We start from the raw sequence: 15932 nt of genomic DNA, 5'->3' as shown, positions 1-15932 counted from the left end.
GGCCGGAGCCAAGAACTTCATGGTTGACATGGGGGGTAGGCCTGAGTGTGTGTCCGTTGATCGCCTCAAACCGGCCCACTTGGACCTTGAACTGCCCCTGGACTTGGCCCTGCCACCGCGCAGAGGCCGGCCTCCAGTCCTACCTCCCCTGCCGCGCCCTGGCCATTCCCCCCTCCGACCCCGACAACCCCCCGCAGCTCGCGAGCCCCCGGCCGTCGCTGCCCCCCGTCCTTCCCTGCAGGAGGACGTGATGGGCGATGTCACACCTCCTCCCGCACCTCCTGACTTTACCTACGATCGTAGGGGCCGGGCCATACGCCCTCCTCGCCGTGAGGATTTCCAATATTGAGGTGAACACTGGGGGGGCTGGTGTAGTGACTACATTATGGGTTCATGTTCTCCTCTTACTGTTGGTTGTGTAGTGGGAGGGAACCAGTTCTGGCACTAGGGGCAGAGGGGAGGATTATTAACGTTGCACCTTCCTGTTTAGATACACGAGTTTTGGTAACCATTTTCTGGTCCTGTACTGAGAGTACAAGTTGTTGTTTTGATTAAACAGTTATCATTACGTTGCCTACGTCTTTCCTTTTTCCTCCGGCACTACAAAGTCTACATATGACTCAGTCAAGTAGGCTATAGCTCTGCATGCTGGACTCCATATTCTGAAGGTTTTGTCTAGATATAGTGAAACTAGAATAGTGTATACACAACGTCTGACCGAATAGTAGTATTCGCCAGGATTGGTGAAACGATGACTTTTCACACCGGGCTCTCTCTCTCCTCTGTCTTTCTCTCAAATCCATGTCCACACGCGCATACACGCACGCACGCGCGCACACACACACATACACACACACACACACACACACACACACACACACACACACACACACACACACACACACACACACACACACTGCCGCGCCACCTTAAAAACGGTTACGCTCTCCACACCACGTGACGCGATTCCTGGAAAGTTCCTGGAAACCGGTCTTTTGTGTTTAAGGGCCGTATAGTTATTAACAACACATACCGGAGCCAGGGATACAACATTCACGTCCCAGAAAAAGACATGGCATTGTCTTTGGTGCCGAGACTTTTACAATCTTATCTCATGGGTTTGATGTTATAGACTTGTCTTGCAATGACGATCATCTGAAATCTTCATATTCATAAGCCGTGACACGAGTGGTGACTTGGAGACACACTTGTCCACCGCCTGTTTTCCTCCATCGCCATCGCCGGAGAGTGTTCATCCTCTCCGCGTCACCTTGCTGCCCACCAGTTGATGAACCCCAGCCGAGACGAGCGATGTGCCCATGGAAGAACTCCACACACCCCTCTTCTGTGATCCGTCTCGGTTTGGCGCGTCTCTTTGTTTTGATTCCGCACATCATGATTCGGCTTCGATGAAAGTCCCTGTCGATCTGTCAGTCCAAGCTGTTGTCTCTGGATTCTAGTCTGTATCTCGGAGCCTTGTACCGGCAGAGATTCACCTTGAACTCGACACATTTCACAGGGGGTAAGGAAGGAAACTCCATTCGTTGATTTCGTTTTTATTTCAACACATTGCATGGCATTGGGCATAACCGATCATGGGGCATCGCTGTAATAAATAGGTTGGCTGCTATTAGTATTGACAGTTATGCAATTCCAGACACTCGCAACACGCTGCCTTTAGGCGTTCTCCTTCTTGTAGTTTTCAGGGCGAGCAGTGGAAACTAAACTGTAGACCAAACAACTCATGCCTACATTAGTCATGCCATATATACGAGTTGTAAACAGCTGACACTACTGCACAGACATAATCAGATTAGATCGGTTTGTACATTTCGTAGGTGAACGCTCTATAATAATCGGCTGGTTGTTTCGTCCTGAAATTAACCTCTCGGTATGATGAGTAAATGATGAGACTATATTGCACATTTTCAAAAAAAATATTTAGTTAGTTGTGCTACAGTTCTCCGTTTCATTATGACAGACGAGTCGCCGGAGCTCAAAAGCCGCTCTTTCGTTTGTGTCGCGTTTTTTCCCTCGTTTTTAAATGCCGATGAATACCTACAATTTAGCGTAAAGACATGTGTGTTTTCTTTTCTTCTTACAGGCTGATACTTCTATTCCTAAATCCCAGGGGGCGAAGAGACCGCACTGCTTCTGTTTCGAAGACATCGAGGGGGAAACTGTGTCGGGTCTTTTTTGGGGGGAATATCGATACATTTGTCGGATGTCTATTACTGTTGGCGTACGGTGAGGCTATTTCGGGTGGTTCTCCAATGACCTGTCAGTCATCCGAATCCACGGAGACCATCGAGAATGAGAGAAGATCGGCGGACACCACCGAGTCCCGAGTTGTAGAATCCGATGAGAGTCGCGTCGCTTTGGCCATGAAGGACCTTAAGAACACAGGTAGGTGGGCATGTGAAGGACCTTAAGAACACAGGTAGGTGGGCACGTGAAGGACCTTAAGAACACAGGTAGGTGGGCATGTGACGGCGGGGACACTCTCCTTCCTCCTGACCCGAGCCTACTCGAGGTGAGGTGGGTCGTGAATGAAGCTTTACAAATGGGCTAAAACAATGCAAATGTAGGATTTAGAACGAATCAAACGTGCTCATCAAACGTGCTCTTCAGCGCTGACCAGATAATTGTTGGAAATGAAAACAGGACAACAAAAGCGCACAAGAATTTTACAATCTTAAATGTTTTTGTATCCGTATTTTTTTTTTCTTTACAGTAATACTTACAAGTTTCTTGAATTTCGTAGTAATACGAAGATGTTTACTTGTAAACCTTCTGCTTGCGTTTTCCTAATTGCTGGAACTAACCTTTTTTTTAAAACTAAATAATGTAAGTTATTTAAGGACACAGAGTTAGTCAATTGTACAATAGTTTGTAATAGTAATATAATAACTTGTTTGTTTTCCAAGGACTATTTTAAAGCTTTCACTCAAAAGTCAGGGACTACCATAGCCTTTTCAGGGCAACTCAAGTCACAATTGTACTTATGTTTTAATTAAGATTTTAAAAACAGTAGTGTTAAGTCAAACATGACCATCATCAATCAGTCTGAAGCAGCTAGGCTATATTAAGCAGTAAGCTATCTCTACTTTATTGGTTTAAGCACAAACGATTTTCATAAATGCTCTAATGAAACATGTCTAAAATATTAAATATTAATTACATTAATTAATTATTAATTATTTATATTAAATTAATTAAAATAAATATGATCATTTGAAAAATATGTTCATTTTCAGACTACATTCAGGGGATGGGGAGATTCTTACAAAATAGTTTGAGAAATGTGCAATGTGGGGCAATGCACACCAATGCTAAGATTTCTTTAGAAGTAAACATTTTAGAGTAGGCTATTCAAAAATCATGCCTGTTTAATTGCAGGTTATCAGCTATTTGCAAGGATTTCAAGCGAGTAACATTAGGGTTCCCCAGTAATTTTCTTTCCCTCAGGTAAATGATAAAGAGCCATGTTCAAAGAAATGCACCTCTCTCTCCCCCCCCCCCCCCTTTCTCTCATCAGTGACGTTGTTTGTCTTCTAGGACACACAGTCTTGTCTTCTACACACACACTCAGGCCCTATCCCATTTCCCTTTTTTACTCCTACCCCTTGTTTTGGAGTGTCACTTGCTTTTTGGCTTGCCCCTCAGAAGAGAGTCACAAGGGGTAATGGTTGGAAATCTTCCCCAATGAAATGGGATAACCCTTCAAGACCCTGATACGTCATCAGTAGTAGCGTAGTAGTTTTAGCATAGTAAAAGCATCAACGCTCGCGATTCGTTCACAACTTAAATTTCATGCTATCAATCGATCAAACAAGTTATCAAATCAAAAACAACAACGCTTCATTATCAGGCCAGTTCATGACAGAATAGCAGTGTTCTGTAGTCTGGCAACCTGTGCTCATACACTGCCAGTCTGCACTGATATAGGACCAGTGCAACAACTTGGCCATACCCCTACATGAAAACAAGAATTGGCACACCCCTACCTGACACGTGGACGCGCAAAACGGAGGGGTAGGCTTTAAATGGAGGGCCAAGGAGTGAAATGGGATAGGTTACATTTCATTTGAACATGGCTCTTTATATAGAGAGAGCGAGTGTGTGTGTGTGTGTGTGTGTGTGTGTGTGTGTGTGTGTGTGTGTGTGTGTGTGTATATGTGTGTGTGTGTGTGTGTGTGTGTGTGTGTTTAGAGGCTTTCTTTATTAAGAGGCCATCCTCAGGGAGGTGTGCTGTTTTCCCTGTGGCTCTGTGTGCTTATAAGTGTGTGTGTCTGTGTCTTTGTGTGTGTGTGTGTGTGTGTGTGTGTGTCTGTGTGTCTGTGTGTGTGTCTGTGTGTGTGTGTGTGTGTGTGTGTGTGTGTGTGTGTGTGCGTGTTCCTCTCTGGAGCAGGCTGGTACTGGGGTAGCCTGACCGCCAACGGAGCCAAAGAGATCCTCCAGGACGCTCCGGAGGGCACCTTCCTGGTGCGCGACAGCTCCCAGAGGGACTACCTGTTCACCATCTCCGCCATGACCTCCGCCGGCCCCACCAACCTGCGCATCGAGTTCAAGGAGGGCAAGTTCAAACTGGACTCCGTGGTCCTGGTCAAGCCCAAGCTGAAACAGTTCAGCAGCGTGGTCCACCTGGTGGAGCACTACGTGCAGCTGTCCAGGACTACGTGTAAAGGGGGTTCCCAACCCCTGGCCCCCCCCAACGGGACGGTCCAGCTGCTCCTGACCAAGCCCGTGTACACGGCCACGCCGTCCCTACAGCACTTGTGCCGGATTTCCATCAACAAGGCCACTAGGCAGGTCCAGGAGCTGCCCTTACCCAACAGGCTGAAGGACTACCTGACGGACTACTCTTACAACGTGTAGAGGACTATACAGATACCTAGGCGTCACGTGGGACGACAGACTAGACTACACTCGCCGCCTTTCACAGTCGAGCGGGACGGCAGACGGTGGAGCCCGAATCCCCCCCCCCCCGCTGTGTCTGGCGTTGGTCCGACAACAGTGGCCCGCCTTGTCTGAAATCGGAAATCGGCTCCTGATCCCAACTCATCGGCATGTTTTGAAAGAAAGACTTTTTTTTTTAATCTGAATAATACCGGATAGGTGTTTTTGAGGGGGATGGTAATAGTCTTAATATCAAAATATGATATGCCATTTAGCTTTTCACCAAAACGGCTTATAGTATTGTGAATACATAGCCTACGTGTTTTGTATATAAGGTGCCATAAGATGCCAGGAATTGAACTCTTAGCCGAAGCATTGGAAGAGTGTAACCGAGTTAAGATAGTAAAACTATAACTCCTCAAATTGAAATACCCCCCACACACCACCTGCATGTCATCAAGAGCTTCCCCATACTCCCCCTCCTCCTCCTCCTCCTCCTCCACCTCCTGTTCACTTAGATCTACAAGGGGCGGTGGGGGGGGGGGGTCTCAAGACCGATGGAGGAGTCAGGATCCTCGGGGTGGATTTCAGACAGGAATAAGCTACTGAGCCCCTGTGAAAGTATTCCGGAGTCACGTTTGTCATCTCGGAAAAAACGGGAGGAAATATTTCATCTCGAGACGGTCTCCCTGCGGACAACTCAGGGTCAACAGGTTCCGGAGCCTTCTGGATGAAGGGTCGTCACCAGGAGGGCTTTTCGCTTTGATCCCCAACCCCCTGTCTCACTGTCTCCACGCTCTTGTTGTTGGGTTAAAGACCCTCCGCCTCTCGTGTTCGAGACGCGAGCGTCCGACACTGTCAACTTATGTTGTTCATAATGACCTTTTTTAAATTTTGTTTATTCCTCTTCTTTTCTTTTTTTTCCTTCTCTTTTTTACTGTAATCATAGAAAGGGAAGAGTTTTTTTCTTTTCATACGTTTATGATTTCATGGCAATGAAAAAGCGAGCGATGCGCAAGCGTCAGATACAACGTCGGTTTCTATCTCTCTCTCTCTCTCTCTCACTGTCTATTTCTAGCTCTGTCTCTCGCTTAGAGATTACAAATAATTGATTTCATGACATTCTCGAACATCCTGGGTGTTGCTCCCACTACACATACTTCTTGACTGCTTTGTCTTTCAACATAAAACGCCTTTGGGGAAGACAAGGCATATATACTGTAGCTGTAGAGCAGCACGGAGGCTGGTGGAGGTAGAAATCGGAGGACGGGCTCATTTTAATAAATGGAATAAGGAATGGAGGATTGGCTCATTGTAAGACATGGAATGGAACAATCTGCTACCCCACTGTACTGTTTCCTCAGTGTCAAAAACCAAATACAAAATAGTTCTTCCTTCTTCTAGCACGACGACAGCCAATGGCTCCAGGCCTGAGCATAGATTACTTTTTCCTGCTATGACTGGTGGATAGATGATTAATTTACTTAGTCAAATGTATTTGTTCTAAGTCGCTTTGGATAAAGGCCAAAAATGTAAATGTAAACAAGGAACAAATCATTCTCTCCATGCATTACAATGAGCCCATCCTCCGACTTCTGCCTTCACCAGCCTTCCCTGCTGTACAGTATAACTTACTACATCTCTGTTTGCCTTTTGGTTAGACATACTGTACATAGATAATATGCAGCTATGGCTGCCATATAAGGAATATAGGTTTTTATGGTACGTTCAAGTCCTCCTCAGAAACTTGGAACATTCCGACATCCAGCTCCCGAAAAATATCGCTTACAACTGGTTGATTCTGGGACAGCTCTAGTGGTGCATTTCGGAGTTTCCTTTTTCCAAGGAGCACTTGAATGCAGCATTAGCACACAACATCAAGGATTCCATTGGGTCGACGTGAATTCATCTGTTTGAATCAATATTTTGAAGTATTTATTGACTGTGCTACTGTGTTTTCCTTGGATAATTACACAAAAAAGCTACACAAAGAATTACCTGAAGGCATGCTGTATTATGATGGTTGATGATTGTCGATTTTCCTTTCGTTCTGCGTGTCGGGAAGCGGAGAATGTGACTCAGTGGCGCCACGCCTCTGCTGTGTACCGTTCCTTTGGATTTCAGCACACGGGACATTATTAGCCTCAGTGTGAACAGTTCTCGCAAAATATTCCATATTCCACTCTGGAGATCATTATGACATTTACCCTCTCAGATGGTGCTTAATCCAATGTCTATATTTCTTTCTCTGAGAAGAAAAAAAACAGAGAAATAAAACAGACTGAAACTACAGACTCATTCATATCTCTGTGTGTGCATTCTTTTTTAATTTCAGATTTAACCTCTGAAGGGCGAAACGGTGGGTTTGAAGTAGAGAGAGGTAGAGGCCTAAAAAAAAGAGAAACCTAATTGATATGCTTAAAGCTTTTCATTCAAAACAACGATTCATGTTTCTGAAACCTGGGCTGTGTTCCACTCCAGATCAGCGGAGGCTGTGTTTCATACCAATCCTCATTCCATTACATGTATTAGAATGAGCTAGTCCACCACCAGCCTCCCCTGGTGCAATTCACTCCCCTCCACAGATCTGACACGATTGGGCACCTGTAGGCTAAAGATGTACCTAGCTTACCCTATGTTGCTTAGACCTACCTATCCTGTCAAATCTGTGAAGGGCAGGGGACAAGGGTAGAAGGCGACGGAACAACTGCCTGGAATTCAACTTGTATCAAAATGTAACAGGTATTCAAAGGACTCGTTACACAGACTGGTGCCTGTGGATGGCTGTTGTTGTTGCCGACCCTGCTGCCGCAGCTCATCTGAGGAACCTGCTGTCTTAACAACAGACCTTGACCGAGCTAAGGGGTGTTTATGTAAACAGGTGGGAATCCAAACCCACAATCCTTTGCTCTATAACCCCTTACAGATTGAGAAAGCTGCTAGGCTTTCACTCAGTGAGGCCACTACGGGTACTTAAGTGACATCATCCATTGACCTCTCACCTCGTTTCTTCCGGGGACCCCCCTGGCAGCCGACTGAGTCACCGTTGGAATCCAGGTAACGGTCCAGGTACCGTTGTAAAGGGGGATCGAACCCGACGTCTTTAAAACTACCCTCTCTTTTCACTCCTCCCTTACAATTTTTCTTCCCTCTTTCCCTCTCTCTTGCCCTGGATCACGGCCAGGTGTTGTCATATCAGCAACGGGTCAGGCTGCCCCCTGCTCAACGAAAGCGGCAGAACAGCCCATTGACCCCCCCCTCCCCTCTCTAAGGTGGGCCTAACCTAATTGAGCGGAGGGTTATTACTATAAAGCTCTTACCGGGGGGGAATTTTCGCAGTAAGCTTCTTAGAGACAGATTTACAGAAAAGGTTCGCACCTGTTTTTTTTCTTTCTTCCAATCGTCACCATGAGGTTATCTCCATTTAAACTTTATTCGCATTTGCATTGACATTTTCCCTTCTCCCGTCTAGACAGTTTTTGCCTTCCGTTTGTATTACTGATGTATTTGAAAGGCAAACAGCATTTCTGTGGGCATGATCCTGACACTAAGCTGCCATGCAAATGATCACGCCTACAGTCACTTAAAAGGTCAGCAAAAGAGTGAGGTAACTGATCTTATCGTTTTCCAGGTACAGCGATACAGGACAATGGTAAGCCGTGTTAAACCATGCTAATTCACTCAAGTTTTATTTTTTGTGAGGTATATGTATTATGACTAGACCACTAGCTAGCCGAGCATGATCGCCTTTTTGACACTTTGGGAGCAGACTTACACTTTACGCCTTTGCACTTATATATGGATTCTTTTTGCAATTCCTAAATTGCAACGCTAACGATTTTACATCTAGTGAATATTCCAACCAAAGCAAATCAGGTAATTAAGATTTGAACATACTGTAACTACCAGGCCTTTCTACTCCACTTCTAGTCCAATAAACATCCATAAATGTAATACAGTGATGTCACTCTGCTCTGTTAGTATTATGGGATCAGACTCAACATTGCTCTGAGAGTCCAAAGGCTTGGTACTGTGCACATTGATGCACTGTGGCAGCTAGTGAGTGAGCACTTACATACAGATACAGACAGTGAAGAGCCATCTTCACTGGCCTGCCACATTACATTTACATTTACATTTTTGGCATTTAACAGACGCCTTATTCCAAAGCGACTAATCAATACATTTGACTAAGCGAAGTGAATCATCAATCCACCAGTCGTAGCAGGAAGAGTAATCTAGCTCAGGCCAGGGGCCATTGTCTCAGTGATAGAAGGAAAACGTTTTTTTATTTTTATTATTATTATTTATTTATTTATTTTAAATATATAGACACTGTAGAACAGAGAAACGGTAGAAGGGGGACAGTAGAAGTCATAGGGGACACAGTAAAGGAGACGCAGTGCTGGGGGGTAGTAGATGTCTCAGGAGGAGAATGGGGCTCATCCATGACGTCTTACTGAAGACTCGGTGGTTCAGATTAACATAATGACATGTGGACCCGTCTGTAACACGCGCTGGGTAAACAGTCTCCCATGTGTCCCCAAGTTAATGAGTTAAACCACAGTGATAGCAGGAACTGAAATCCCTCTATCATCTTAGTTTAAACCCTTAAACCCTGCTATCACTGTGGTTTAACTCATTAACTTGGAGTCACATGGGAGACTGTTTACCTAGGGCATCCATGTTCTGTCAAAGGATTAACTAAACCATCCCATCACATGAAGCAACAGACAACAAACGGCCTTCTCAAGATCAAATTACTGTTTTAGTTTAGTGAGATTGTAAATTAAATAGTCTTCTGGTGGTCACTGAAATGAATCATTAACAGAAACAAAATAATTAAGGAGGCCAGTCATTATCCTATAATTATTATTTAAAAATAATAAAATAAATGATCATGAGATTGTAGGGGTGTAAATCAAGTTTGCAGTTTTGCAATGTCTGCAAAAACAAACTTGAGTTTGATTAATCGTGCCACAATCAGGGAGCTCTCAGACAGGAACCAGGATTGCCAGATGGGATTGACAATTTCCAGCCCAACCAGAGTCTAAAAACCGCCGAATCCACCAAAAACCTGCCCAAAACCTTTATTCCGAGCAGGTGCTTTTTGTCCAGCCCAGTCGCCCAAATGCTTTTTTTTCGTCCGGTGTGATCAAAATGTAGTTTGGGGATTGCGGGAATTGGGGGAATACGCCCAATCTGGCAACACTGGCAGGAACGATCAGATGATTTAGAGACAGACATAACAGTTCCGCCACAGTGACGTTTCTTGTCGGACAATTGATTGCTATGCACTCCAACCTCACTTTTGAATTTGTTCGTAACTAAATAAACATGTCAGGAGGGGAGAAAGCTGATCATATATTTAGTGTGCTTTAGTCCACAAATGCGTATCGGAAATGTTTGTTTGTTAGTCTCGGTTATGAGGTCGGACCAAAGAAGAGGACCGCAGCTGGCTGGCTATAATGCTGCTATCCTCAACGTCACTGAGCTCCAAAAACCAATGTTATTTTCGCATTTAATTCTTTAAATGATGGACCCAAGGCACAAAGAAATACTCCGGAAACACAGACTGGACCTTTCCAATCAGATTTTAATCGATGACACTATCGTCCAGTTCCTGTACCAGGAGAACATTCTGTCAGAGAGCCACGTTGAAGACATTCAGTCTCAAATAACCAACAAGAGGAGAACGTTCAGACTGCTGGATGTGCTTCCCACCCGAGGTCCGCGGGCCTTTGACACGTTCCTCAGGTCCCTGGAGGAAGAGTTCACCTGGGTCAGAGACAGTCTACTCCAGGAGTTGGAGTCCAACGTTCCCGCAGAGCAACGTAGTGCATTAGGTGAGTTTCTTAGGTGTTACTTCCAACAGACGTAGCTATATACGAAGAATGCATCGGTGCTTTTATTCCAAACCAAGTCGTATAAATGTATTTCAATGAAGACCCTTGTTATAAAATGTTATATTTGCATTTAGCAGACGCCTTATTCCAAAGCGATTTACAATCGATACGTTTGACTAAGCAAGTGAATGATCAATCCACCAGTCGTAGCAGGAAGTGTAATCTAGCTCAGGCCAGGGGCCATTGGCAGTCTCAGTTTTTTTTTTTTTAAACGGACACAGGAGAAACAGTACAAGGGAAGTAGAAATCTTAGGAAACACAGTATATAAATTGTATATATAATTATATATAAATATAATATAATATTGCAGGACCACGGAGCAACGTCTTCAATTCTTTATTGTATATCCTTTGACTGTCCTCTATCCTCGGATCAGTATGACCAACTGTCACTCTGTTACCATGGCAACTACAGGTGTCCATCAATGACCTCCTGCTAGGCATTTATTGAGATGTCCCAACCTGTGCCTGTCATAAAATGTAACTTAAATTATATTGGTAATTATTAAACATATTCATATGTCATGAATATTACATAGGGGGAAGCAGGTGTCTCAGGAGACAGTGCTGGGGGGTAGTAGGTGTCTCATTGGAGCAGTTAAGGTGTAACCCGATGAGATGGTCAGCGGTCTCTCGCAGTCTCCAGCAGAAAATGGGGAGTGACTATCCTTTATTTTTATTTTTTTATTTTTTTATCATCCTAAACAGCGGAGCTGGGCAACTTCCTGTTTACAGACCTAAACAGTGGCTTGTTTTGCAAGCCGGCTTTAGCACTATTTTGGATACATTTACATGTACATTTGCCTAAAGTAGCAAAACTACACATCACAAGTAAGACTTTGTATATGAATGTAAGTGCTAAGCTACCAGGTTTGTTCTGAAGGATTGGTTGGATAGTATCGCCACAGGGAATTATTTCAGCCACATTCAGGGAACGGAACTTGAACTGGAATTAGCGAGAATTATGAAAACAAGCCTGAATTACCTGTAATCGAGTTTCATGGAATACCCCCCAGGAACCCAGGTGTTGTCTGAAGAGATGGGCCTTGAGTCACAGAATACTGATGTAAGAGTCTCTAGGCACAGAGGGAGGTCGACACAGAGGAACAGCTGTAAATATGTTTTTATTCCGTTACAGCACGGTTCAGCAATAACTATAACGACCATCTGCGCCCCCGGCCTATGAACCACCGTGAAGTTGAAGGGTTGCAACGCGAGGTACCACCGGGTGATCCTCGCGTTGGTATCCTTCATGCGGTGGAGCCACTGTAGGGGAGCATGGTCGGAGTAGAGGGTGAACGAGCGCCCCAGCAGGTAGTACCGGAGGGCGCCGACCGCCCACCGAATGGCCAGACACTCCTTCTCCACCGTGCTGTACCTGCCCTCCCGCTCCGACAGCTTTCGGCTCAGGTATAGCACCGGACGGTCGGCTCCCTCCACCTGCTGGGTCAGCACCGCCCCCAGCCCTCTATCCGACGCGTCTGTCTGCAGAGAAAAAGGAATGTTAAAGTTAGGATTATACAAGACTGTCTCCCCACAGAGGGCGTTCTTAAACCCATCGAACGCTACTTGGCACAGCTCACTCCATTGGACCGGATCTGGGGCCCCCTTCCGGGTGAGGTCGGTAAGGGGGCTGGCCAGCTCCGAAAACCCCGGCACAAACTGCCGGTAGTAGCTGGCCAGTCCCAGGAACCGCCTCACGTCCTTCCGGGTCCTGGGCCGTGGGGCGGCGGCGATCGCAGTGGTTTTATCCACCTGCGGTCGCACCTCCCCACCGCCCAGGATGTACCCCAGATACCGGATCTCCCCCCGCCCGATCACGCACTTCGCCGGGTTAGCCGTCAGCCCCGCCTGCCTCAGCGACTGTAGTACCGCAGCCACCCTCTGCATATGCTGCGGCCAGGTGTCCGCATAGATGACAATGTCATCTAAGTACGCCGCAGCATACACAGAGTGCGGCCGCAGAATACGGTCCATCAGCCGCTGAAACGTGGCCGGGGCCCCAAACAACCCGAACGGAAGCGCGGTGAACTGGAATAAACCCCGCGGGGTAGAGAATGCTGTTTTTTCCCGGGATACCGGCGATAATGGTATCTGCCAGTATCCCTTCGTGCAATCCAATGTAGTGTAATATTTAGCCGTGCCAAGCCGGTCCAGGAGCTCGTCGATCCGGGGCATAGGGTAGGCATCGAACTTTGACACAGAGTTCACCCGTCTATAGTCAACACAGAAACGTACAGACCCATCGCGCTTTGTCACCAGCACGATGGGGCTGCACCAGTCGCTGTGCGACTCCTCGACCACGCCCAGTTTCAGCATAGAGTCTAATTCCCGGCTCACCACATCTCGTTTGTGAGCCGGTAGCCTGTATGGCCGCGTACGTACCGTAACACCCGGTTGCGTAACTATATGATGCTCTATGAGGCGAGTACGACCGGATATAGGGGAGAACACATCCGCGAACCTATGTTGCAATTGATCAACGTCCGCCCGCTGGTTTGCCGAGAGATGGTCGCCTAAGCAGGCCGGGGCGCTAATACTAGTTTTTGGGACCTCCGGCCCGAACTCATCCTTCTCGGGAAGTAGCGTCACCAGGGAAACAGGGACCACGTCGTTCCATTTGTTTAGGAGATTAATGTGGTATATTTGTGTACTATCCCCTCTATCCGACCGTACTACCTCGTAGTCTACATCCCCAATTCGCCGTGTGACCGCGAACGGCCCTTGCCACTTGGCGAGTAATTTAGAGCTAGACGTGGGCAGGAATACGAGGACTTTGTCTCCCGGTGCGAAATTACGTAGTCTAGTCCCTCTGTCGTACAGCCGTTTTTGACTCTCCTGGGCCTCGAGCAAATGCTCCCGTGACATAACCCCCAGTGAGTGGAGCTTTGCTCGTAGGTCCAGGACGTATTGTATTTCATTTTTACTGTCACTAGACCCTTCCTCCCAGCTTTCTTTAATCAGGTCTAGGACGCCCCGTGGCTTGCGCCTGTACAGGAGCTCAAAGGGGGAAAACCCCATGGAAGCCTGGGGTACTTCCCGCACTGCGAACAACAGAGGGTCTAACCACTTATGCCAATTACGACTATCTTCGTGAATGAACTTACGGATCATTGACTTAAGCGTCCGATTGAACTGCTCACACAGCCCGTCGGTGGCCAACCCGTAGAGTTCCCTAAGTGTTCGTGACATAAAGTTAGTGCCTTGGTCGGTGAGGATCTCTTTCGGGATCCCCACCCGGGAGATGACCTGGAATAACGCCTGTGCTACACTCTTTGCAGAGATAGTACGAAGCGGTATTGCCTCGGGGTATCGAGTCGCGTAGTCTATGAGGACTAACACGAACCGATAGCCCTGTGAGCAACGTTCAAATGGCCCGATTATATCCATCCCAATCCGATCGAATGGTGCCTCTACTAGGGGGAGGGGGCACAACGGCGCCCTGGGCACGGCCGGGGGATTGACTAATTGGCATTCGCGGCAGGATGCGCACCACCGCCGCACCTCTGCCCGAATCCCCGGCTAATAAAATCGAGCCATTATCCGATTGAGTGTTTTGTCGTATCCTAAGTGGCCTGCCATAGGGTTATAATGCGCTGCCTGGAATATAGCTTCCCGGCGGCTTCTAGGTACCAACAACTGGGTCACTTCCTCGTCCCTGCAAGTGTCACGACTCACTCTATACAGTCTGTCCCTAATCACTACAAAATACGGGTGGGCGCGCACAGCGTCTGGCCGTACCAGCACACCATCAATACTGATCACCTGGTCGTAGGCGGAGCGTAGAGTGACGTCGCGAGACTGCTTGAGGGGAAAGTCAGCCACGGGAGGGAACGCAGGCGGCTCATCCGCGGGTGCTGGACCCGCCGGCTCCTCGGCAGCGTCGGACACCCTCGCATCAGCGCAGAGCACTGCGCACACCTCACATGTCCCTGTCGGTCGTGCACGCACCCCCGTAGTTTCCCCTAATACCTGCGGAAACCCAGCCCAATCTAAACCCAAAATTAGAGGGTGCGTGAGGCGCGAGCTAACCGCCGCCCGAACACTATGGTTGTTTCCCCGATAACGAATTTCGATGGTGACTACCGGATACTCGTGAACATCCCCATGCACACACCTCACCAAAACCCGCGATGCCTCTAACAATGCCCCGGGTCGAACCAGGCGCTGGTGGATCATGGTCTGGAAGCAACCAGAATCCAACAGCGCCTGGTGCGTCTCGCGCTGTACCCTTACAGGGATGCGAAACGCCTGTCCTGGACACCGGGGAGGGGTCAGACCGCCGATGACGCGGACTACCTGGCCCACCTCCATCCCGGGACAGTCCCGGCGGAGGTGGCCCGGCCGTCCGCATCGCCAGCATCCCTCCTCTACCGTTCGTGGGGCCGTCTGTGGGGTGGAGGTTGGCCCCCCGTGTGCGTTCCTCCCCCCGGTGGCCCGCCCCGTCCTCGGGGCAGGCGTTGGTGGCTCCCGCCGTGGCTCCACCCCAGGCCGTACCCCAGGCCGCGCCCCGTCAGCGCGGAGCCGGGGTCGGGGTAGGGCGCAGGACCGGGGATGGGCCCGGGGCTGGAACCAGCGGTCGGGGCAGGTGGTTGTCGGCGGAGGTGTCGGGAACGGCCTCCGGCTCGTCCAGCACCCCCCTCCTCTGGGCCCGAACCCGGGGACCTCCCCCGGGTGGCTTGGTGCGGTCCAGTAGTTCGCGGAGCATGGCCCGCTGCTCCGCCTGTCCCCGCACCATCTCCGCAGCCATCGCCTCCTGCGACCGCTGTATCCGGGCCAGGTGCGCCACCACCTGGCCTAGCGACGAATCCATAGTCCTCTGGGTGTGTGCCGACCCCCTCTCTGTGCCCCACGTTGGGCGCCAGATGTAAGAGTCTCTAGGCACAGAGGGAGGTCAACACAGAGGAACAGCTGTAAATATGTTTTTATTCCGTTACAGCACGGCTCAGCAACGTCACTGACGTTCTGAGCGGGTCTTTGAAAATAATAAATAATAAAGAATAAGTCCAGCCCCCTTTCGGGACTCGATCCGCTGTGCGCTTCTCCGCGACACCCCCCCTCTCGGGTCCTGTTCGCTCCTCGCACAGCGCTCTCTCTCTCTGCGCTGCTTCCCCTTTCGGGACTTTG

The 15932-nt window shown here is 48.3% G+C and overlaps 2 protein-coding genes across 2 annotated transcripts in view; both read left to right on the top strand.

Annotated features, from left to right (window-relative positions):
- Positions 1-1046: 1046 nt before the first annotated feature.
- Positions 1047-7201, top strand: socs2 (suppressor of cytokine signaling 2). Its single transcript, XM_080537910.1, has 3 exons — positions 1047-1522; positions 2105-2406; positions 4412-7201. Exons 2-3 carry the CDS (start codon positions 2274-2276, stop codon positions 4876-4878), a joined length of 600 nt encoding a protein of 199 aa, XP_080394036.1. The 5' UTR covers positions 1047-1522; positions 2105-2273; the 3' UTR covers positions 4879-7201.
- Positions 7202-10310: 3109 nt separating this feature from the next.
- The window catches only part of cradd (CARD and death domain containing adaptor protein), a 21471-nt gene continuing 15849 nt past the window's right edge, over positions 10311-15932 (top strand). Inside the window, exon 1 of the mRNA XM_080537905.1 lies at positions 10311-10745. Coding sequence (XP_080394031.1) covers positions 10433-10745 — 313 coding nt within the window. The 5' untranslated portion in view covers positions 10311-10432. The remainder of the gene's footprint in view (positions 10746-15932) is intronic.

The sequence above is a fragment of the Nansenia antarctica genome (genome assembly GCF_963989245.1).
Source record: "Nansenia antarctica genome assembly, chromosome: 8".
NCBI lineage: Eukaryota > Metazoa > Chordata > Actinopteri > Argentiniformes > Microstomatidae > Nansenia > Nansenia antarctica.
Note: the sequence above shows the minus strand (reverse complement) of the source record. Positions and strands in the feature narration are given on the sequence as shown.

Coding starts and splice junctions, on each gene's coding strand:
- socs2 (XM_080537910.1), top strand. CDS start 2,274: ATGACCTGTCAGTCATCCGAATCCACGGAGACCATCGAGAATGAGAGA. Junction 2,407..4,411: donor GAAGGACCTTAAGAACACAG/GTAGGTGGGCAT, acceptor TCTCTGGAGCAG/GCTGGTACTGGGGTAGCCTG.